General features: G+C 44.8%; 1 protein-coding gene across 1 annotated transcript in view; it reads left to right on the forward strand.

Moving 5' to 3' along the window:
- Nucleotides 1-12461, forward strand: part of LOC146183163 (uncharacterized) — a 68627-nt gene that overhangs the window by 10017 nt on the left and 46149 nt on the right. The window contains exons 2-3 of the mRNA XM_084609064.1: nucleotides 7882-7994; nucleotides 9751-9833. Of these exons, the coding sequence (XP_084465190.1) occupies nucleotides 7882-7994; nucleotides 9751-9833 (196 nt within the window). The remainder of the gene's footprint in view (nucleotides 1-7881; nucleotides 7995-9750; nucleotides 9834-12461) is intronic.

Below are 12461 nucleotides of genomic sequence, written 5' to 3' on the forward strand. Positions count from 1 at the left end.
TGCTATTTGCAGGCGTCGTAAACAAAAGGGGCATACTTGCCGCTCATACCAAGGAGAGCGTCGATATATTGCGCTCGTCGCCCGGCGACAAAAAGGGCCTCGGGTAAAAAGTAAAAACTAAAAATAACGAAGCACCAGAAATACATTACAAAAGGTTAAAAAAATCGATTTGTAAAAAAAAAAAAAATAATAATGCCAGAAGAGGCGAGACTGGAACTCGCTAATGCTTGCTCTCGAACTCTCCGCAACGTTCGCCGCTAACAGCTCGGCTACGCTGCGCCACGATAACCTTGGAAATGTTTCTAGTTTTTATGTCATGGCCCCATTTACAATAAAGTGTTTCTGCTGTCGGTGTAAAAATTACAACTTCTTGATCATCGGCGCATGCTGCCTGCTCTCACGTCTTGCAACCAATGTTCTGGATGCCTATGCGCACTATATTGTGCACTGGATCCATTTTAACATGTGGAATTTCACAGCGCTGGCAAATGTAGTGGCGCCGGCACTTCGGTCATGTTCTGCTACCGTGAACGTAATTTTCGCTGAACACGGAGCTGTAGCACGAACCTTGAAGGAAAAAAGTGCGCCGAAGCTTCAAAACTGACAAGCGCAGCAGCGAGGACACTATTTTGCTGGTAACTGAATCTTATTTGTATGTAAACATGTCAGGAAGCGTTGCGATGACCGAGGGCTCGGTTTGTTTATACACAGTGCAAGAAGGAGCGCAAAAGCTTGAGAAACATGTAAAGTATTGTACATTACAAGCGCTCTATGTTTTTTTTTTCTTCCTTTATGGGCCCGTCGCTCGGTAAATTACTCTCTTCATCGTTTTATTTATTTCGGCTGAGGTCGTCATTGCGAGTACGCTGTTGCCAAGTTGGCCCTTGAGGAATGCGACGCCGCGGGCCGCGCCGGCTCGCTAGCTATCACGGAGTCTCCGCTTACGTCATAGTGTGCGTCACTCAACTCCAACTACGTAGTTGGAGGCCACAGTTTGAATTCGACCGGCGGGAACAAGAAAAAACCTCTACTCCTTATCGCAATATCTCAGCAATTATTCGATTTTTTGCTGCCGGATATGCGGCGACAGTGTCACCAAATGTAGTTTATTAGATTTTCATACCATCTTTGGCTGTCTTTAGTGTCCCTTTAAGCGAAGGAAAACTAAAGCACTGGCCTTGCCCATTTTCAGCGTGGAAACAGAAAAACATGGCTTACTATATCATCGCTATCACCGCACAGTTGTGAATATTGTACTTTTCATTGTTTCATGGTGTCGCCTGATGTTGTTTCATCGCCGTATGCCTTGTGCTGCCAATTCGCCAGAACCTCGCTCATTAACTGCCGTAAAAAATTGAAATGACATCAACATCATACATTGATGGTTGACACACATTGTCCAGGAGTTGCCAGCTGCGAGCACACAATAAATATGGTTGGTTGGTTTAGTTTTTTAACATCCCGAAGCGACTCGGACTATGAAACACCGCAGTGGAGAGCTCCGGAAATTTCCACCACTTGGGTCTCTTTAACGTGCAACTAGAAATAAATAACTAATAAATATGTGCATAAAGCTTTATGTACCCCCGTGGACAAAAGTGGTATATTCCACGCGCTGCGAGAACACTACCCGCCAGAGTTTTCCGACAGAGAAGCAGTTATTTCTGAGATGTGCATAACATACCCTCCTTAGTATACTTTCCATCTAGTCCGAGCAATTTTGTGTGGCACATTTTTTTATACTGAAAAAAATGCAATCGTTGCGATTCGCGTAGAATACACTAGTTTTGTCCACGGCTGTGCGTTTACATTAACAATAAAAATAAAAACCGATGGTCGCTGAGGGTAACAAACTGGATTCCAAGGGAAGGAAAGCGTAACAGGGGGCGCCAGAAAGTTAGGTGGGCGGATGAGATTAAGAAGTTCGCAGGGGTCAAGTGGATGCAGCTAGCACAGAACCAGGTTAAGGCCTTCGCCCTGCAGTGGGTATAATCAGGCTGATGATGATGATGATGAAAAATAAAAATGGTAGTGTGACGAACACGCGCCCGTACGCATTCATACACGAGTAGTGTGTGATTTCGCATAACTGAATATAGATGTATCTGCTGCCAGTTGGCTTGATATTTACCTTACTTTGAGGGTAGCTTTTGCCAAATTCTGCAAGTAAAACTGATGCTGCATGTTGCTGTGCTGGAAGGTAAACACATATATTGCGTTGGAGGGTAAACACATGTTGCGATCAGGCGTACCATGACCACGTTGAGTATTTCCAACGCTTCTTTCGCGGCTAAACGAAAATAATTTGAAACCAATGAACCAGCGTATGTCCCACAAGAGCGTGTTCCTTGATGGCACGAATTTTCGTCGGTCGGTTCTGTGAAGCCACAATGACCACCAATGCAGATCAGGGTATGTTGCTGGGCGAGTTGGTTATTCATTGTCAGAGAAAGAACGCTAGCAGACGTGTGTCCTCCTCCTCCTTGTCCGTCGTCTGCTAGCGTTCTTTCTCTGACAATGCAGATCACTTTTTTCGTTCAGGCACAGAGAACACACCTTTCCTAACTCGGGCCTGGTGCCGCACCCAAAAGCACAACGTAATCTCTCACTTGTACACTGCGGGAAACAATCGAAAAAAGAGAACTGCAGTACACGACACGTATTCCACGCGCGCGCTTGGGATATGGCGACGTGAGGTCACGTGACGCGCATCAGCCAGTAGGCGAGCCGGCGGCGCGCGGAAAACGAATGCGGTACTCTGAAATTTTCCATTGACTCTACTGTAGACCAACACCGATCTGTGATGTAAGCACGATGCGGTGGCGCTTCTGTCGTCAGGCTGGGCAGACTTGGGGTGAAAAGTAGGGTATTGTCCATACGAATACATGGAACTGAAAGATTTCAAAGCAGTTTTCTCATTTCACTCGGCACCTATGATGTTATTTTGCACATAGCAACCATGAACATCCTAGAATAGATTGTGAAAGTATGAAATCTTATTACCGAGGCGAAATATCTTTAAAACACCGCGAAACGTATGGATGTGCGAGTTGGGAGGGCGACCCATAAAAACACGTAAACACAACTTACCGCAACATTTTTCTCTGTTCAGCAGTGTTGAACCGTCAAAATCTTGTACCACACCCCGACATGTTTTATGACACAATACATTCCCTTGCAAGTACAGCAAGTCTGATGACTTTCGGGACCATTCACAGCATGATAAACTGACCGTGCACAGTTGCAGACGACCATTGCTAGCAGACGCTCCGGAGCTGGAGGCGGCCGCGGTGGGTATCGCCAGCTGCGCTGTCGTCTGCTACAATGCACGCATCTCCTTCGTTCCATATTGTCGTATGCCGTGTGACAACTGCTTTTAAAATGTAATTCTTTCTAGGAAGTATCACGAGCGACAGTATTATCAAGGTAATTACCCCATGCGGCATCATATCAGACTAAACAAAAGTGCGCGATTCGCTACATGAGCATTTTGGGGGGTGTCCGGATTCACAACATAGATTATTCGGGGAGTTTAAGTAGACCGCCTCCGTAATGATGCAGCATACTTCTTCAAAGCGCTGGCCAATGTTCAACGACCGGCCACCACAATTCTGGTGCTCTGCAAAACGAGAAAAATGTTGCGATAAGGTGTTTACTTGTGTTTTTATGGGTTGCCCTCCCAACTCGTACCTCTGTACGTTTCGCGACATTTTAAAATACTTCGCCTCGGTAATGAGATTTCATTCTTTCACGATCTGTTCTAGTATGTTCATGGTTCCTCTGTGTCGAATAACATCATAGGTACCCTTTGAAATGAGAAGTGCTTTGAAATATTTTGGTTCCATGTATTTCTATGGGCACTAACCTTACTTTTCACCACCTGTCGGCTGCGATGCCGCGAGCGCCCTCTTTGTTTGTAAACACGGTGTTGGTCTATATGGGCAACGTTAATGCCAGGGTCCTAGTAGGCTGATTTTGACATACCCGTGAAATGAGAGACCCAAGTTGGCAGCTCCTACCAGCCCATGTGGGGTGTGACATCACAGCGTCACGTGGGTAAGCCGTGGCTACCGGCCGCGCTACGCTGAAGGCTTGAAATCTGGAGTAGTAGTAGCAATAAAAATGGTTGGACGAAAGCAAATGAGCAGCACTCAGTGGTGCCTTGGTTTGTATTTGTTACAACCTTGAAATCGTATAAATAAGGCGAAGCTTTCTACCAAATGTTGCTGCAAAAATTAGGAACAAAACTTAATCCTCCTCTTCAAGTGAGGCATGCAAGGGCGGATTGCCGCAGCGTTTCCTCTTCCTGGTGGGGGCTGCCTTCCGCAGCAGCTTTGCAGCCTGGCAAGCAGAACATGCCAAGTGGGCATAATGTTGAAAAAGCAGCAGCATACACCCTGCAGGTGTGGCTACCCTGTGGTTAACGTGAATTCAATCCATAATGCATGGGTCTCTGGGAAAAGCTTGCACAGAACCTACATTTTGGGAAACCATCAAACGAGGGTGGGACATGCTGTGTAAGCATGCATATCTTGTTCTATTGCTAACGGGTCTAATATGCTACAATGTATGGCTGTTGATGGAAAAATGGCCAGCCATCAGTAGAGGTGCCACGCATTTTATTTGGCATGTTGCATCTTCTTTTGTGTGTGTGAGGTCTGACTGGCTAGTGCATCACTGAATTGTCCTGGGTTGGCAGCGTCTACTTGGGCTTCACAACTAATACAGGAGGGTGACATCGGAACCTAGCCTTCCAGGAACCATGGATTACGAGTTAGACATGCTGCCCCTAGGCCACACAGGCGCATTCGTATAGCTTGGTTAAAGTGGGGATTTATATCTGTGTCACTCCTGGTAACTTTGGCAACATACCTCACTTCTCATGAGCACGTCTCTGGCAGGCGATGGTGAGAAAACAGTGATGTAAATAAACAATGCCAAACTAGTGATTTTGCACATTATACTAGGTTTAGCCATGTTAAACCTTGAACAAATGTTTTTCTTGTGCTGGGTTATTTTACTAGTGTTCGCCATTGCTGAGCAAATTGTCTCGCCTTGAGACAGCTGCCACCTGGTAAGCATCTCGCATCATACCAGTTCAGAGGACGTGAGCTTTGAAAGCTGTGTCAAAACTTGTAAGAGGCTAATGCATCCAAAAACAAAAAAGCTTTGTAGGCACGGTGGGGCTTAGTTTGTATCTAGTATTAACAATAGCTGGAGTCGTGCGCGAAAGTGGACAGATGTTACAGTACTGCATTACCAGCTTTTTCTCATGGTGCAGCAACTGCTTTTGAAATACATAAGGAGCACTCCTGATATGCTTGCCTGCTTGCCCACGTGTTTATGTGCGCCCTTTTGTACAGAAAAATACTAATTGTAGCGGCTTGTGTGTTTTCTCCACTTTTCTTTTCCAGAAGACTGTACAATGAATCTGTGTGCTCCTCCTCTGCCCGTTGCATATAAAGCAGGCAGTTACCATTAAGTCTAGGTAGAACTCTTTGGGTCCAGGTCATAAAACCTAATGCTTAAAGGATTATAGACACCAATTTTTAGGTGCCCTTCCAAGGTGGCACTGCTGTGTAGGGTTAGGAACAACAGAGATAGAAACAATATGCTATATTGTATGTTGTCATCTATTGCAACACTGCTTTGAAGCGAAAGGCTTCACTATGAGGGTCGGAGTCAAGCTCTGCGTGGGCCGTATGCTGCAAAAGCCATATTCTGCGCATGCGCGAAACTGAGTGACATCATGCTCAGTGCCAGCGAGTTGCTTAACGAGCGTTGCCTAGCAACGCTTAAGAGTTGTGTGATTCTTCGTTATTAAATAAATTTTAAAATTTGTCTTCATCTGGGAATCGAACCTTCATCCCTTGGAGGTTCGATTCTTCATAATTCCGCTTGTCTAGTGAAGACGATGGGATTCCGCGAGTGACAGATACTGCAATTGGCGCGCAATTTGAAAGTACCAGACTAAAATAGTTAAATTACTCAATTAGGGTGATGTGACGTCACTCATCTGCCGCCAGCTATGAGGACCAAGCAAGAACGAGTGCACTCCAACGCCGCCGGGCAGCGCTTTTTGGCTTCCGCAAGTGACAGATGCTGCGCCTTTCCTTTCCTGTAAACGAATTATAGAATTCCGGCGAACTTGGACATGCTCGACATGGAAGCCAAGGACAGTTTAGCTGCTGGCGAACGGCGCAAAAGATTGGAGAAATTAACTTCTGATCCCGGTGTAGTCACGCCTTTTTGCTACGTATATTCAGGCGTAGCAGAGCTGAGCCATCTTTAATTTTTTCTTCTGATGTCTGTTTCTACAGGCTGTGATGTCAAAATTGAAAGGCAGCTGAAGATGCTTCATTTCTTATTTTTTCCACAGCAGTACAAAGAGCGTGACACTCTGCAGTGAAGACGGATGTAATTTCTAGTCAAATACTGCAAAGCGTCTTTATGCGGGCGTCGGGAAGTGATGTAATAGTTGACTAAAGTGGCAATACATAGCACCAGGCTGAGGTCACAACGATGTCTTTGTGTTTAAGATAGCAAAAAAAAAAGGGGTCTTTGAAGGGAAAAAAAATAACAATGCTACTGAATGTATTGCTCATGAAGTGTTTTTTTTTTTGGTAGCATGTGGGTAAAGCTGCGGGAATCTCAAAATTTGGCAACAGTGGTGCTATCACGAGTTTCTACCCCTCAGACGCGGTGAGGAGAAGCCTACACTTTATCACGGTTTTAATCTGGGATTACGTCACCATTTTAAATGGCAGCGCACAACTGCTTTGCATGCTTTCCCTACAAAGTTTACATTCGAATCCCTGACCCTTGTCCAAATGTCCAGAAATGCCTTCTCTTGAATTAACCTTTTGACATTCATAGTTCGATGGGGCGAAGAAAATGAACTGCTTATGAATTCTGGTTTATAGCAAAGTGACTACAATGAAGCAGCAGAGCTATAAGGCTTGTTGAATGAAAACAGTAAGGACGTGCCCCTGCCAACTATGGGCAATGAGGAAACCTGACGGGCATAACAAAAATATTTAAGGAACATGTCCTGAAGAGCATCGTAGTGCATTACTAGCATAAAATTTCCAGGGGATAAACCTGTAAAGAAATCCCTGCCAATATGTATGAATACCCGGCAGGAAGTGTGCTACAGTCCCCCAAGAACTCTGCAGTGAAAGGGTTGAAGTGCACAGAACCACACAAGTCGTGCACTTTCATTTTGTGACCACATGTTGCTCTTGCACTGACCTTTGGCCAAAACTAAAGAGAAAATGCTCAATTAGATCATTTGTCTTCTGCCATTTTGTCATTCCTAAAGAAGAGTGCTACAAAAGGCATGTCTGCGAACACACATGCTGTGTTCTTGTGTCCCGGGCTTTTTCTGCTCCTGGTAGACTCGCAGTGAAGTGGTTGCATGCTTTTGCAACGCGGATGGGAGTTGAAGGAAGGAAGTGTGGCTCATGTAACGGTTGCTCAGCTGGGCAGTGTGGAGAAGCACAGTGGTGCCACAGTGGCAGGATGCCAGTTGTGACAGCTGTCATTTTCAAGCAGGATATCAATTCATTTCATGCTGTCTTAAGCTTATTTTATGCATAGTGCAACAAATCCTCTATTTTCAATTGTTCCCTCTCTTTCTAAGGCTGTTTTATTGTTTTTGTCTAACATATATTTGGACATGCTTAGAGTGCTGACATAGGTATCCTTTATATGGAAACTTCTGATAAGGCAACAAAATTTGTCTCTTCAAGTGCACCTGAAAGGGAGTCTTCTGTATTTGTCACTGCAGTGCGTGCTTCTTAATGGAAAGCTGCGAATGAGTTTTGTCATTGTGCAGGCAGCTGATTTGCAGAGTATTAAAAAATTCTTTGCTCTGTGTAGGGATCAACAAGCATTTCCATATGGCTGGTATTGTTGAACGGCTCAGCGAGTCGCTCAAAAAAGAGATCTCATCAAAAGACGTATGGAATCGCTTGCACTCCAAGGGAGCTTTGGTAAGTGCTGCTTACTACCTGGGCACTGCTCTATGGGCTGTCCCCTCTTCAGCCTTCTTGCTTGCATTTCTTTCCAGTTAAGCCATTTTCTTTTTTTTTCTTGCAGCTAACATTTTGTCTTGAAAGTATTGTGAAAACAGCTAAAAGTAAACAGTGCTCAATGCATAGTACAGTTTACTGTCAGTGGACAAAATGCCTACTGATAACTTGTCAGAAGGTAATTTCACAGGGTTGTCAAGTATAGATGCAATATACCTGCAGTAACACCTCATTAATTTGAAGCCACTGCGACTGCAAAGAACATTTAAAAAAAACCTGGTTTTCAATTTAACCGAGTACACTAAGAAAATGGGGCCCGGCAGAAAATTTTGTTACAGGAATGCGGTACTTTTTTTGGGACAAACTTAGCGAATACTGTACAGTGCCGCATGTGAATCTAGCCCTCGTCTCATTACCCTTGCTCGCCAAAAATAAGACTGACATGATGCATTTCAGCAGGCTGATTCTTGGGCTAGTTGACAGTTTGTTCATTTTGTTGAAGCCTGAAGCACAAAAAAAGACAGGGACGTTGTGTCCTGAGTCTCTTGTGTCCGTCTTTTTCACGCTTCAGGCTTCACCAAAATGATGTTTCCTCTCCGTTTCGTCCCGCCGCCGTTCTTTGTGCTTAATTTTAATTGTGCTGCTGCGCCACACGCGAAGCTTGGAGCAATATAGGCATAATGATGTACATAATCAAAAGGGAGAAGTTGGAAGCCACTCAAAATGAAAAGTGGGAAAACCTTCATACTCTGATACGGCTCGACCAACTAGCGACAGACTGAATTGCAAACGGTTCTGGACTCCGGCACACATTCATGAGATTATCAGAAACATCAGAAGTTTGCTCTCATGCTATTTACTGCTTGTATGAGGAAGTGACCACCAGCGCTAACGAGCTGGGTAAACAAAACTCTCAATAGGTCTTTTCCATGTATAGGTCGATCCCCTCCCCCATTTCGTATGGCTCTACTTCTGACAAAAGGTGGTTTTGTACGCTGTGGTACTTTAAAGATGGTCTCATTGAAATTAGGCTCACTGTGCTTCCTATTATTTCTAGGGATCATAGGCACACGTACTGATGCTGCCTTGACCATGGCAAGGCTTGAGAGGTGATGAGCATGCACACCTTTTCCCCCAGGCTGTCTATGCCTTGATGATGCAATGAGAACACGTTATTTGAAACCAGTGTCCACAGCTGCATTGAAAACAAGCTTGTCTTTCCTCCTAGGTGCGTGCTAATTTAGCATAGTGGTTTTTGGGCTGGAAATACTGGCAATGGGGGATTTCGCACATCAAGCGTCGGCATATCTCTGCAGCACTGCCTCTTTGCTTCGAGGGGCTGTCCCTTCATCTGTATACGAAAAAAATCAGGATCAGGTAATCTCTCTTAATGCCCCAGATATTCAAATCAAGCAGAATAGTAATAGCCACCGCCATGAATCAGTCAGATTTAGATTACAAATAATCTGACCATAGAAATCCTTCAAATTATCCATGATTTCAAATTAAGAGAGTATGAGTTGTCGAAGTTTTACTGTTTTTTCCGCTTGTCTTGTTTGCTCGTAGCACGGTTACTACAAAAATGGCTTTTGCTCTAGTGATAGTACTGTATGTACTTGTGCAAGACATGAACTTAAGTGGATTGCAATAGAAGTTTAACCAAATTTAAGCTCCACGTTTTGTATTTTCAAACTGTTTTCACATTTCTCTCTTACAGAAGAATGAGACAGAAAAGCCACCTGCTCTTCCTGAAAGAGAGTTCTCGCTGTCAACAAGCGAATTTGGGGCACTTCTCTCCAAGTAAAGCAATGCTTGATATTTACTTCTTCCATCTGTTAACCTAATTGGTAAACAGAAAAGGCTTCTACTTAAGTTGAGGACAACACAGAGAGCTATGGAATGGAAAATGGTAGGGGTAACATTAAGAGATGGGAAACATGCAGAGTGGCTCAGAAAAGTAACTCAAGTCAGTGACATTCTACTGGAAATGAAGAAGAGGAAATGGGCATGGGCAGGACATGTAGTGTGAAGGGAGGAAAGCTGATTGTCACCAAGGGTAACAAATTGGATTCCAAGAAAAGGAAAGCGTAGCAGGGGGCGTCGGAATGTTAGGTGGGCGGATGAGATTAAGAAGTTCGCAGGGGCCAAGTGGATGCAGTTAGCACATCATCATCAGCTGGACTGTATCCACTGCAGGGTGAAGGCCTCTCCCATATTCCTCCAATTAACCCAGTCCCGTGCTAGCTGCATTCACTTTACCCCTTGCGAACTTAACATTATCCGCCTACCTAACTTTCTGCCGCCCCCTGCTATATGCTTTCCTTCCCTTGGAATCCAGTTTGTTACCCTAAGCGACCGCTGATTATCCTCTCTACGCACTACATTCCTTGCCCATGCCCATTTCTCTCATCACTGTTACATCATCACTGTTCGTTCCATAGCCTTCTGCGTTGTCCTCAACTTAAGTAGAACCCTTTTCAGGCTCTACCCTTTCGGGTAAGTAGAACAGCTAACACAGGACTGGGTTAATTGGAGGAGTATGGGAGAGGCCGCGACAACCACGTGGTCCTCCGGCTGTTGTAAAACCAGTAGGCCACTCCCAGCTCGGACATGGGGTGGCAGCACACTACTGTCGGCCATTGTGCACTTGTTAGTGTCTAGCACCTCTGGTATGTGCACCCAGGAAGTGTTCCGAGATTCGGGGTTTTCGCAATCGGCGTCCTCTGGTATGTGTATCGTCTGTCTAGTTCCTTACTAAAGACATCTTTCTGTAGGAATTATTTTTCAGTACCTCTAAACACATTCAGTTTCCCACATTTCTCGAAAGCGTGAGCGACGCACTATGCGAATGCTGGTCAAGCGTCCGCTATCCGGCCAGCACGGCTGGGGAGACCCACGAGAGACCCGTGCAAAAATGCCGAGTGGTCTTTCTCTACATCGTGCGTGTATGTGTCACGGGTACCGTGGTTGTGAGGATCGTGGGGTCAGTGTGGTGGAAACAAAGCCATCGGAACGGTTAGTCAACGCCACAGCTAGATGGCACTTCCTCTCGCAGGAAGCTTGATCCTAATAGCGCTGATCGATAATGAGGCCGGAACTGCGAATTAAGACTGACATAAGACTGGGGGGGGCACGAGGGTGTTCCTTTGGCCATATGCTGGGCGTCAGGCCACCTAGACGTGCTTGCGTATAGTTCTAATTATCCATGGTGGAACTGAATCCCGTTCAAATGAATAGGCTTTTTTATACATTGCCTTTAATGGAGTCTGAATTAACGAGCTTTTACTATACTACATTTTACTCTTGTGCTGACAAGTTGAAACAAAGGGAAAAAACATATTACGCTTTTTTACGATCATATCCTTTTCCCTCCAATATTTCTTTTAAGTGAAAGTGCTCTTGTTGATCTGTTCGATGTCTTTAGGTTAAGAGAAGAAAGTGTCCTAAACAGAATATACACTGCAGTAACTGCAATCCATAAATACAACGGACCTTTAGCCTTATGTTTGGTGCTTGATAGCCTCAGCTGCCATTAAGCACTCTGGTTGCACTAGTTGCACTATATATGGTATATGAAGTTTAATGTCCCAATATGGATTCGGCTATGAGGGCTGAAAAATAAACAGTATAAGATGACGTGCATATGAATGAAAATTAAAATGTTCAGAATAACGTACATATTTAATTTTTTCTTCTGTAATCTAGGAACATCAGTGTTACGAATTTGGCTACAATTAGCAGCGCCACAGCTTGCAACTTTCGCTTTAAACAAACCGCTGTTACTGTGCGTATAGTCAGTGGGTGTAGCTATCATCATCAGCATATCTAGGACTAGCTCCACCATGAAGCTATGGTTTATTATGCAGTAGGCAGCAGGCCTAGCCGCCTGCCTTTTTTCTTCCTGTGTTGTGTGTCGTTCGCGCGGTCGTTCGTGCCATTCGCGCGTGCCGGATGATTTTTTTTTGTCGCGGATTATCTTGTTGCGAAGTTCGTGCGCGATTGGCGATGCTTGTAGCCAGCCTCCTCTCGAATACCAGACCTCTCCAATAGCCAAGAAGATAAGAACGCAGTTGCTTTCACTGCAAGAAGTCGACACAGGGAAAAAGTGAATCTGCCTCTACAGACAGCTAGTATTGCCCCATCGACTGCCGTGATCATTTTGAAAGATCGAGGCAAGATTTTCGAACGACAGGGAGCACTGAAGATGAGGTCATATCGAACTTTTTTTTTTGCACATGGACAAAGTCCATACTTTCATCGTTCGGTGCAATCACGCACCCGATGAGGTGTTGTGCAAAGTGGTAGGTGTATGCGCTGTAGTAGTGCAGTATAGTGCGCGGTCGTGTTTGCTGCACGTAGCAGACGAAAATAATTGATTTCTTCAAATAAATCAGCTTTGGAGTTGGTGCAACATTTTCATTTGAAGTT

Source organism: Amblyomma maculatum, chromosome 7 (genome assembly GCF_055883805.1).
Source record: "Amblyomma maculatum isolate TAMU_Amacu chromosome 7, ASM5588380v1, whole genome shotgun sequence".
NCBI lineage: Eukaryota > Metazoa > Arthropoda > Arachnida > Ixodida > Ixodidae > Amblyomma > Amblyomma maculatum.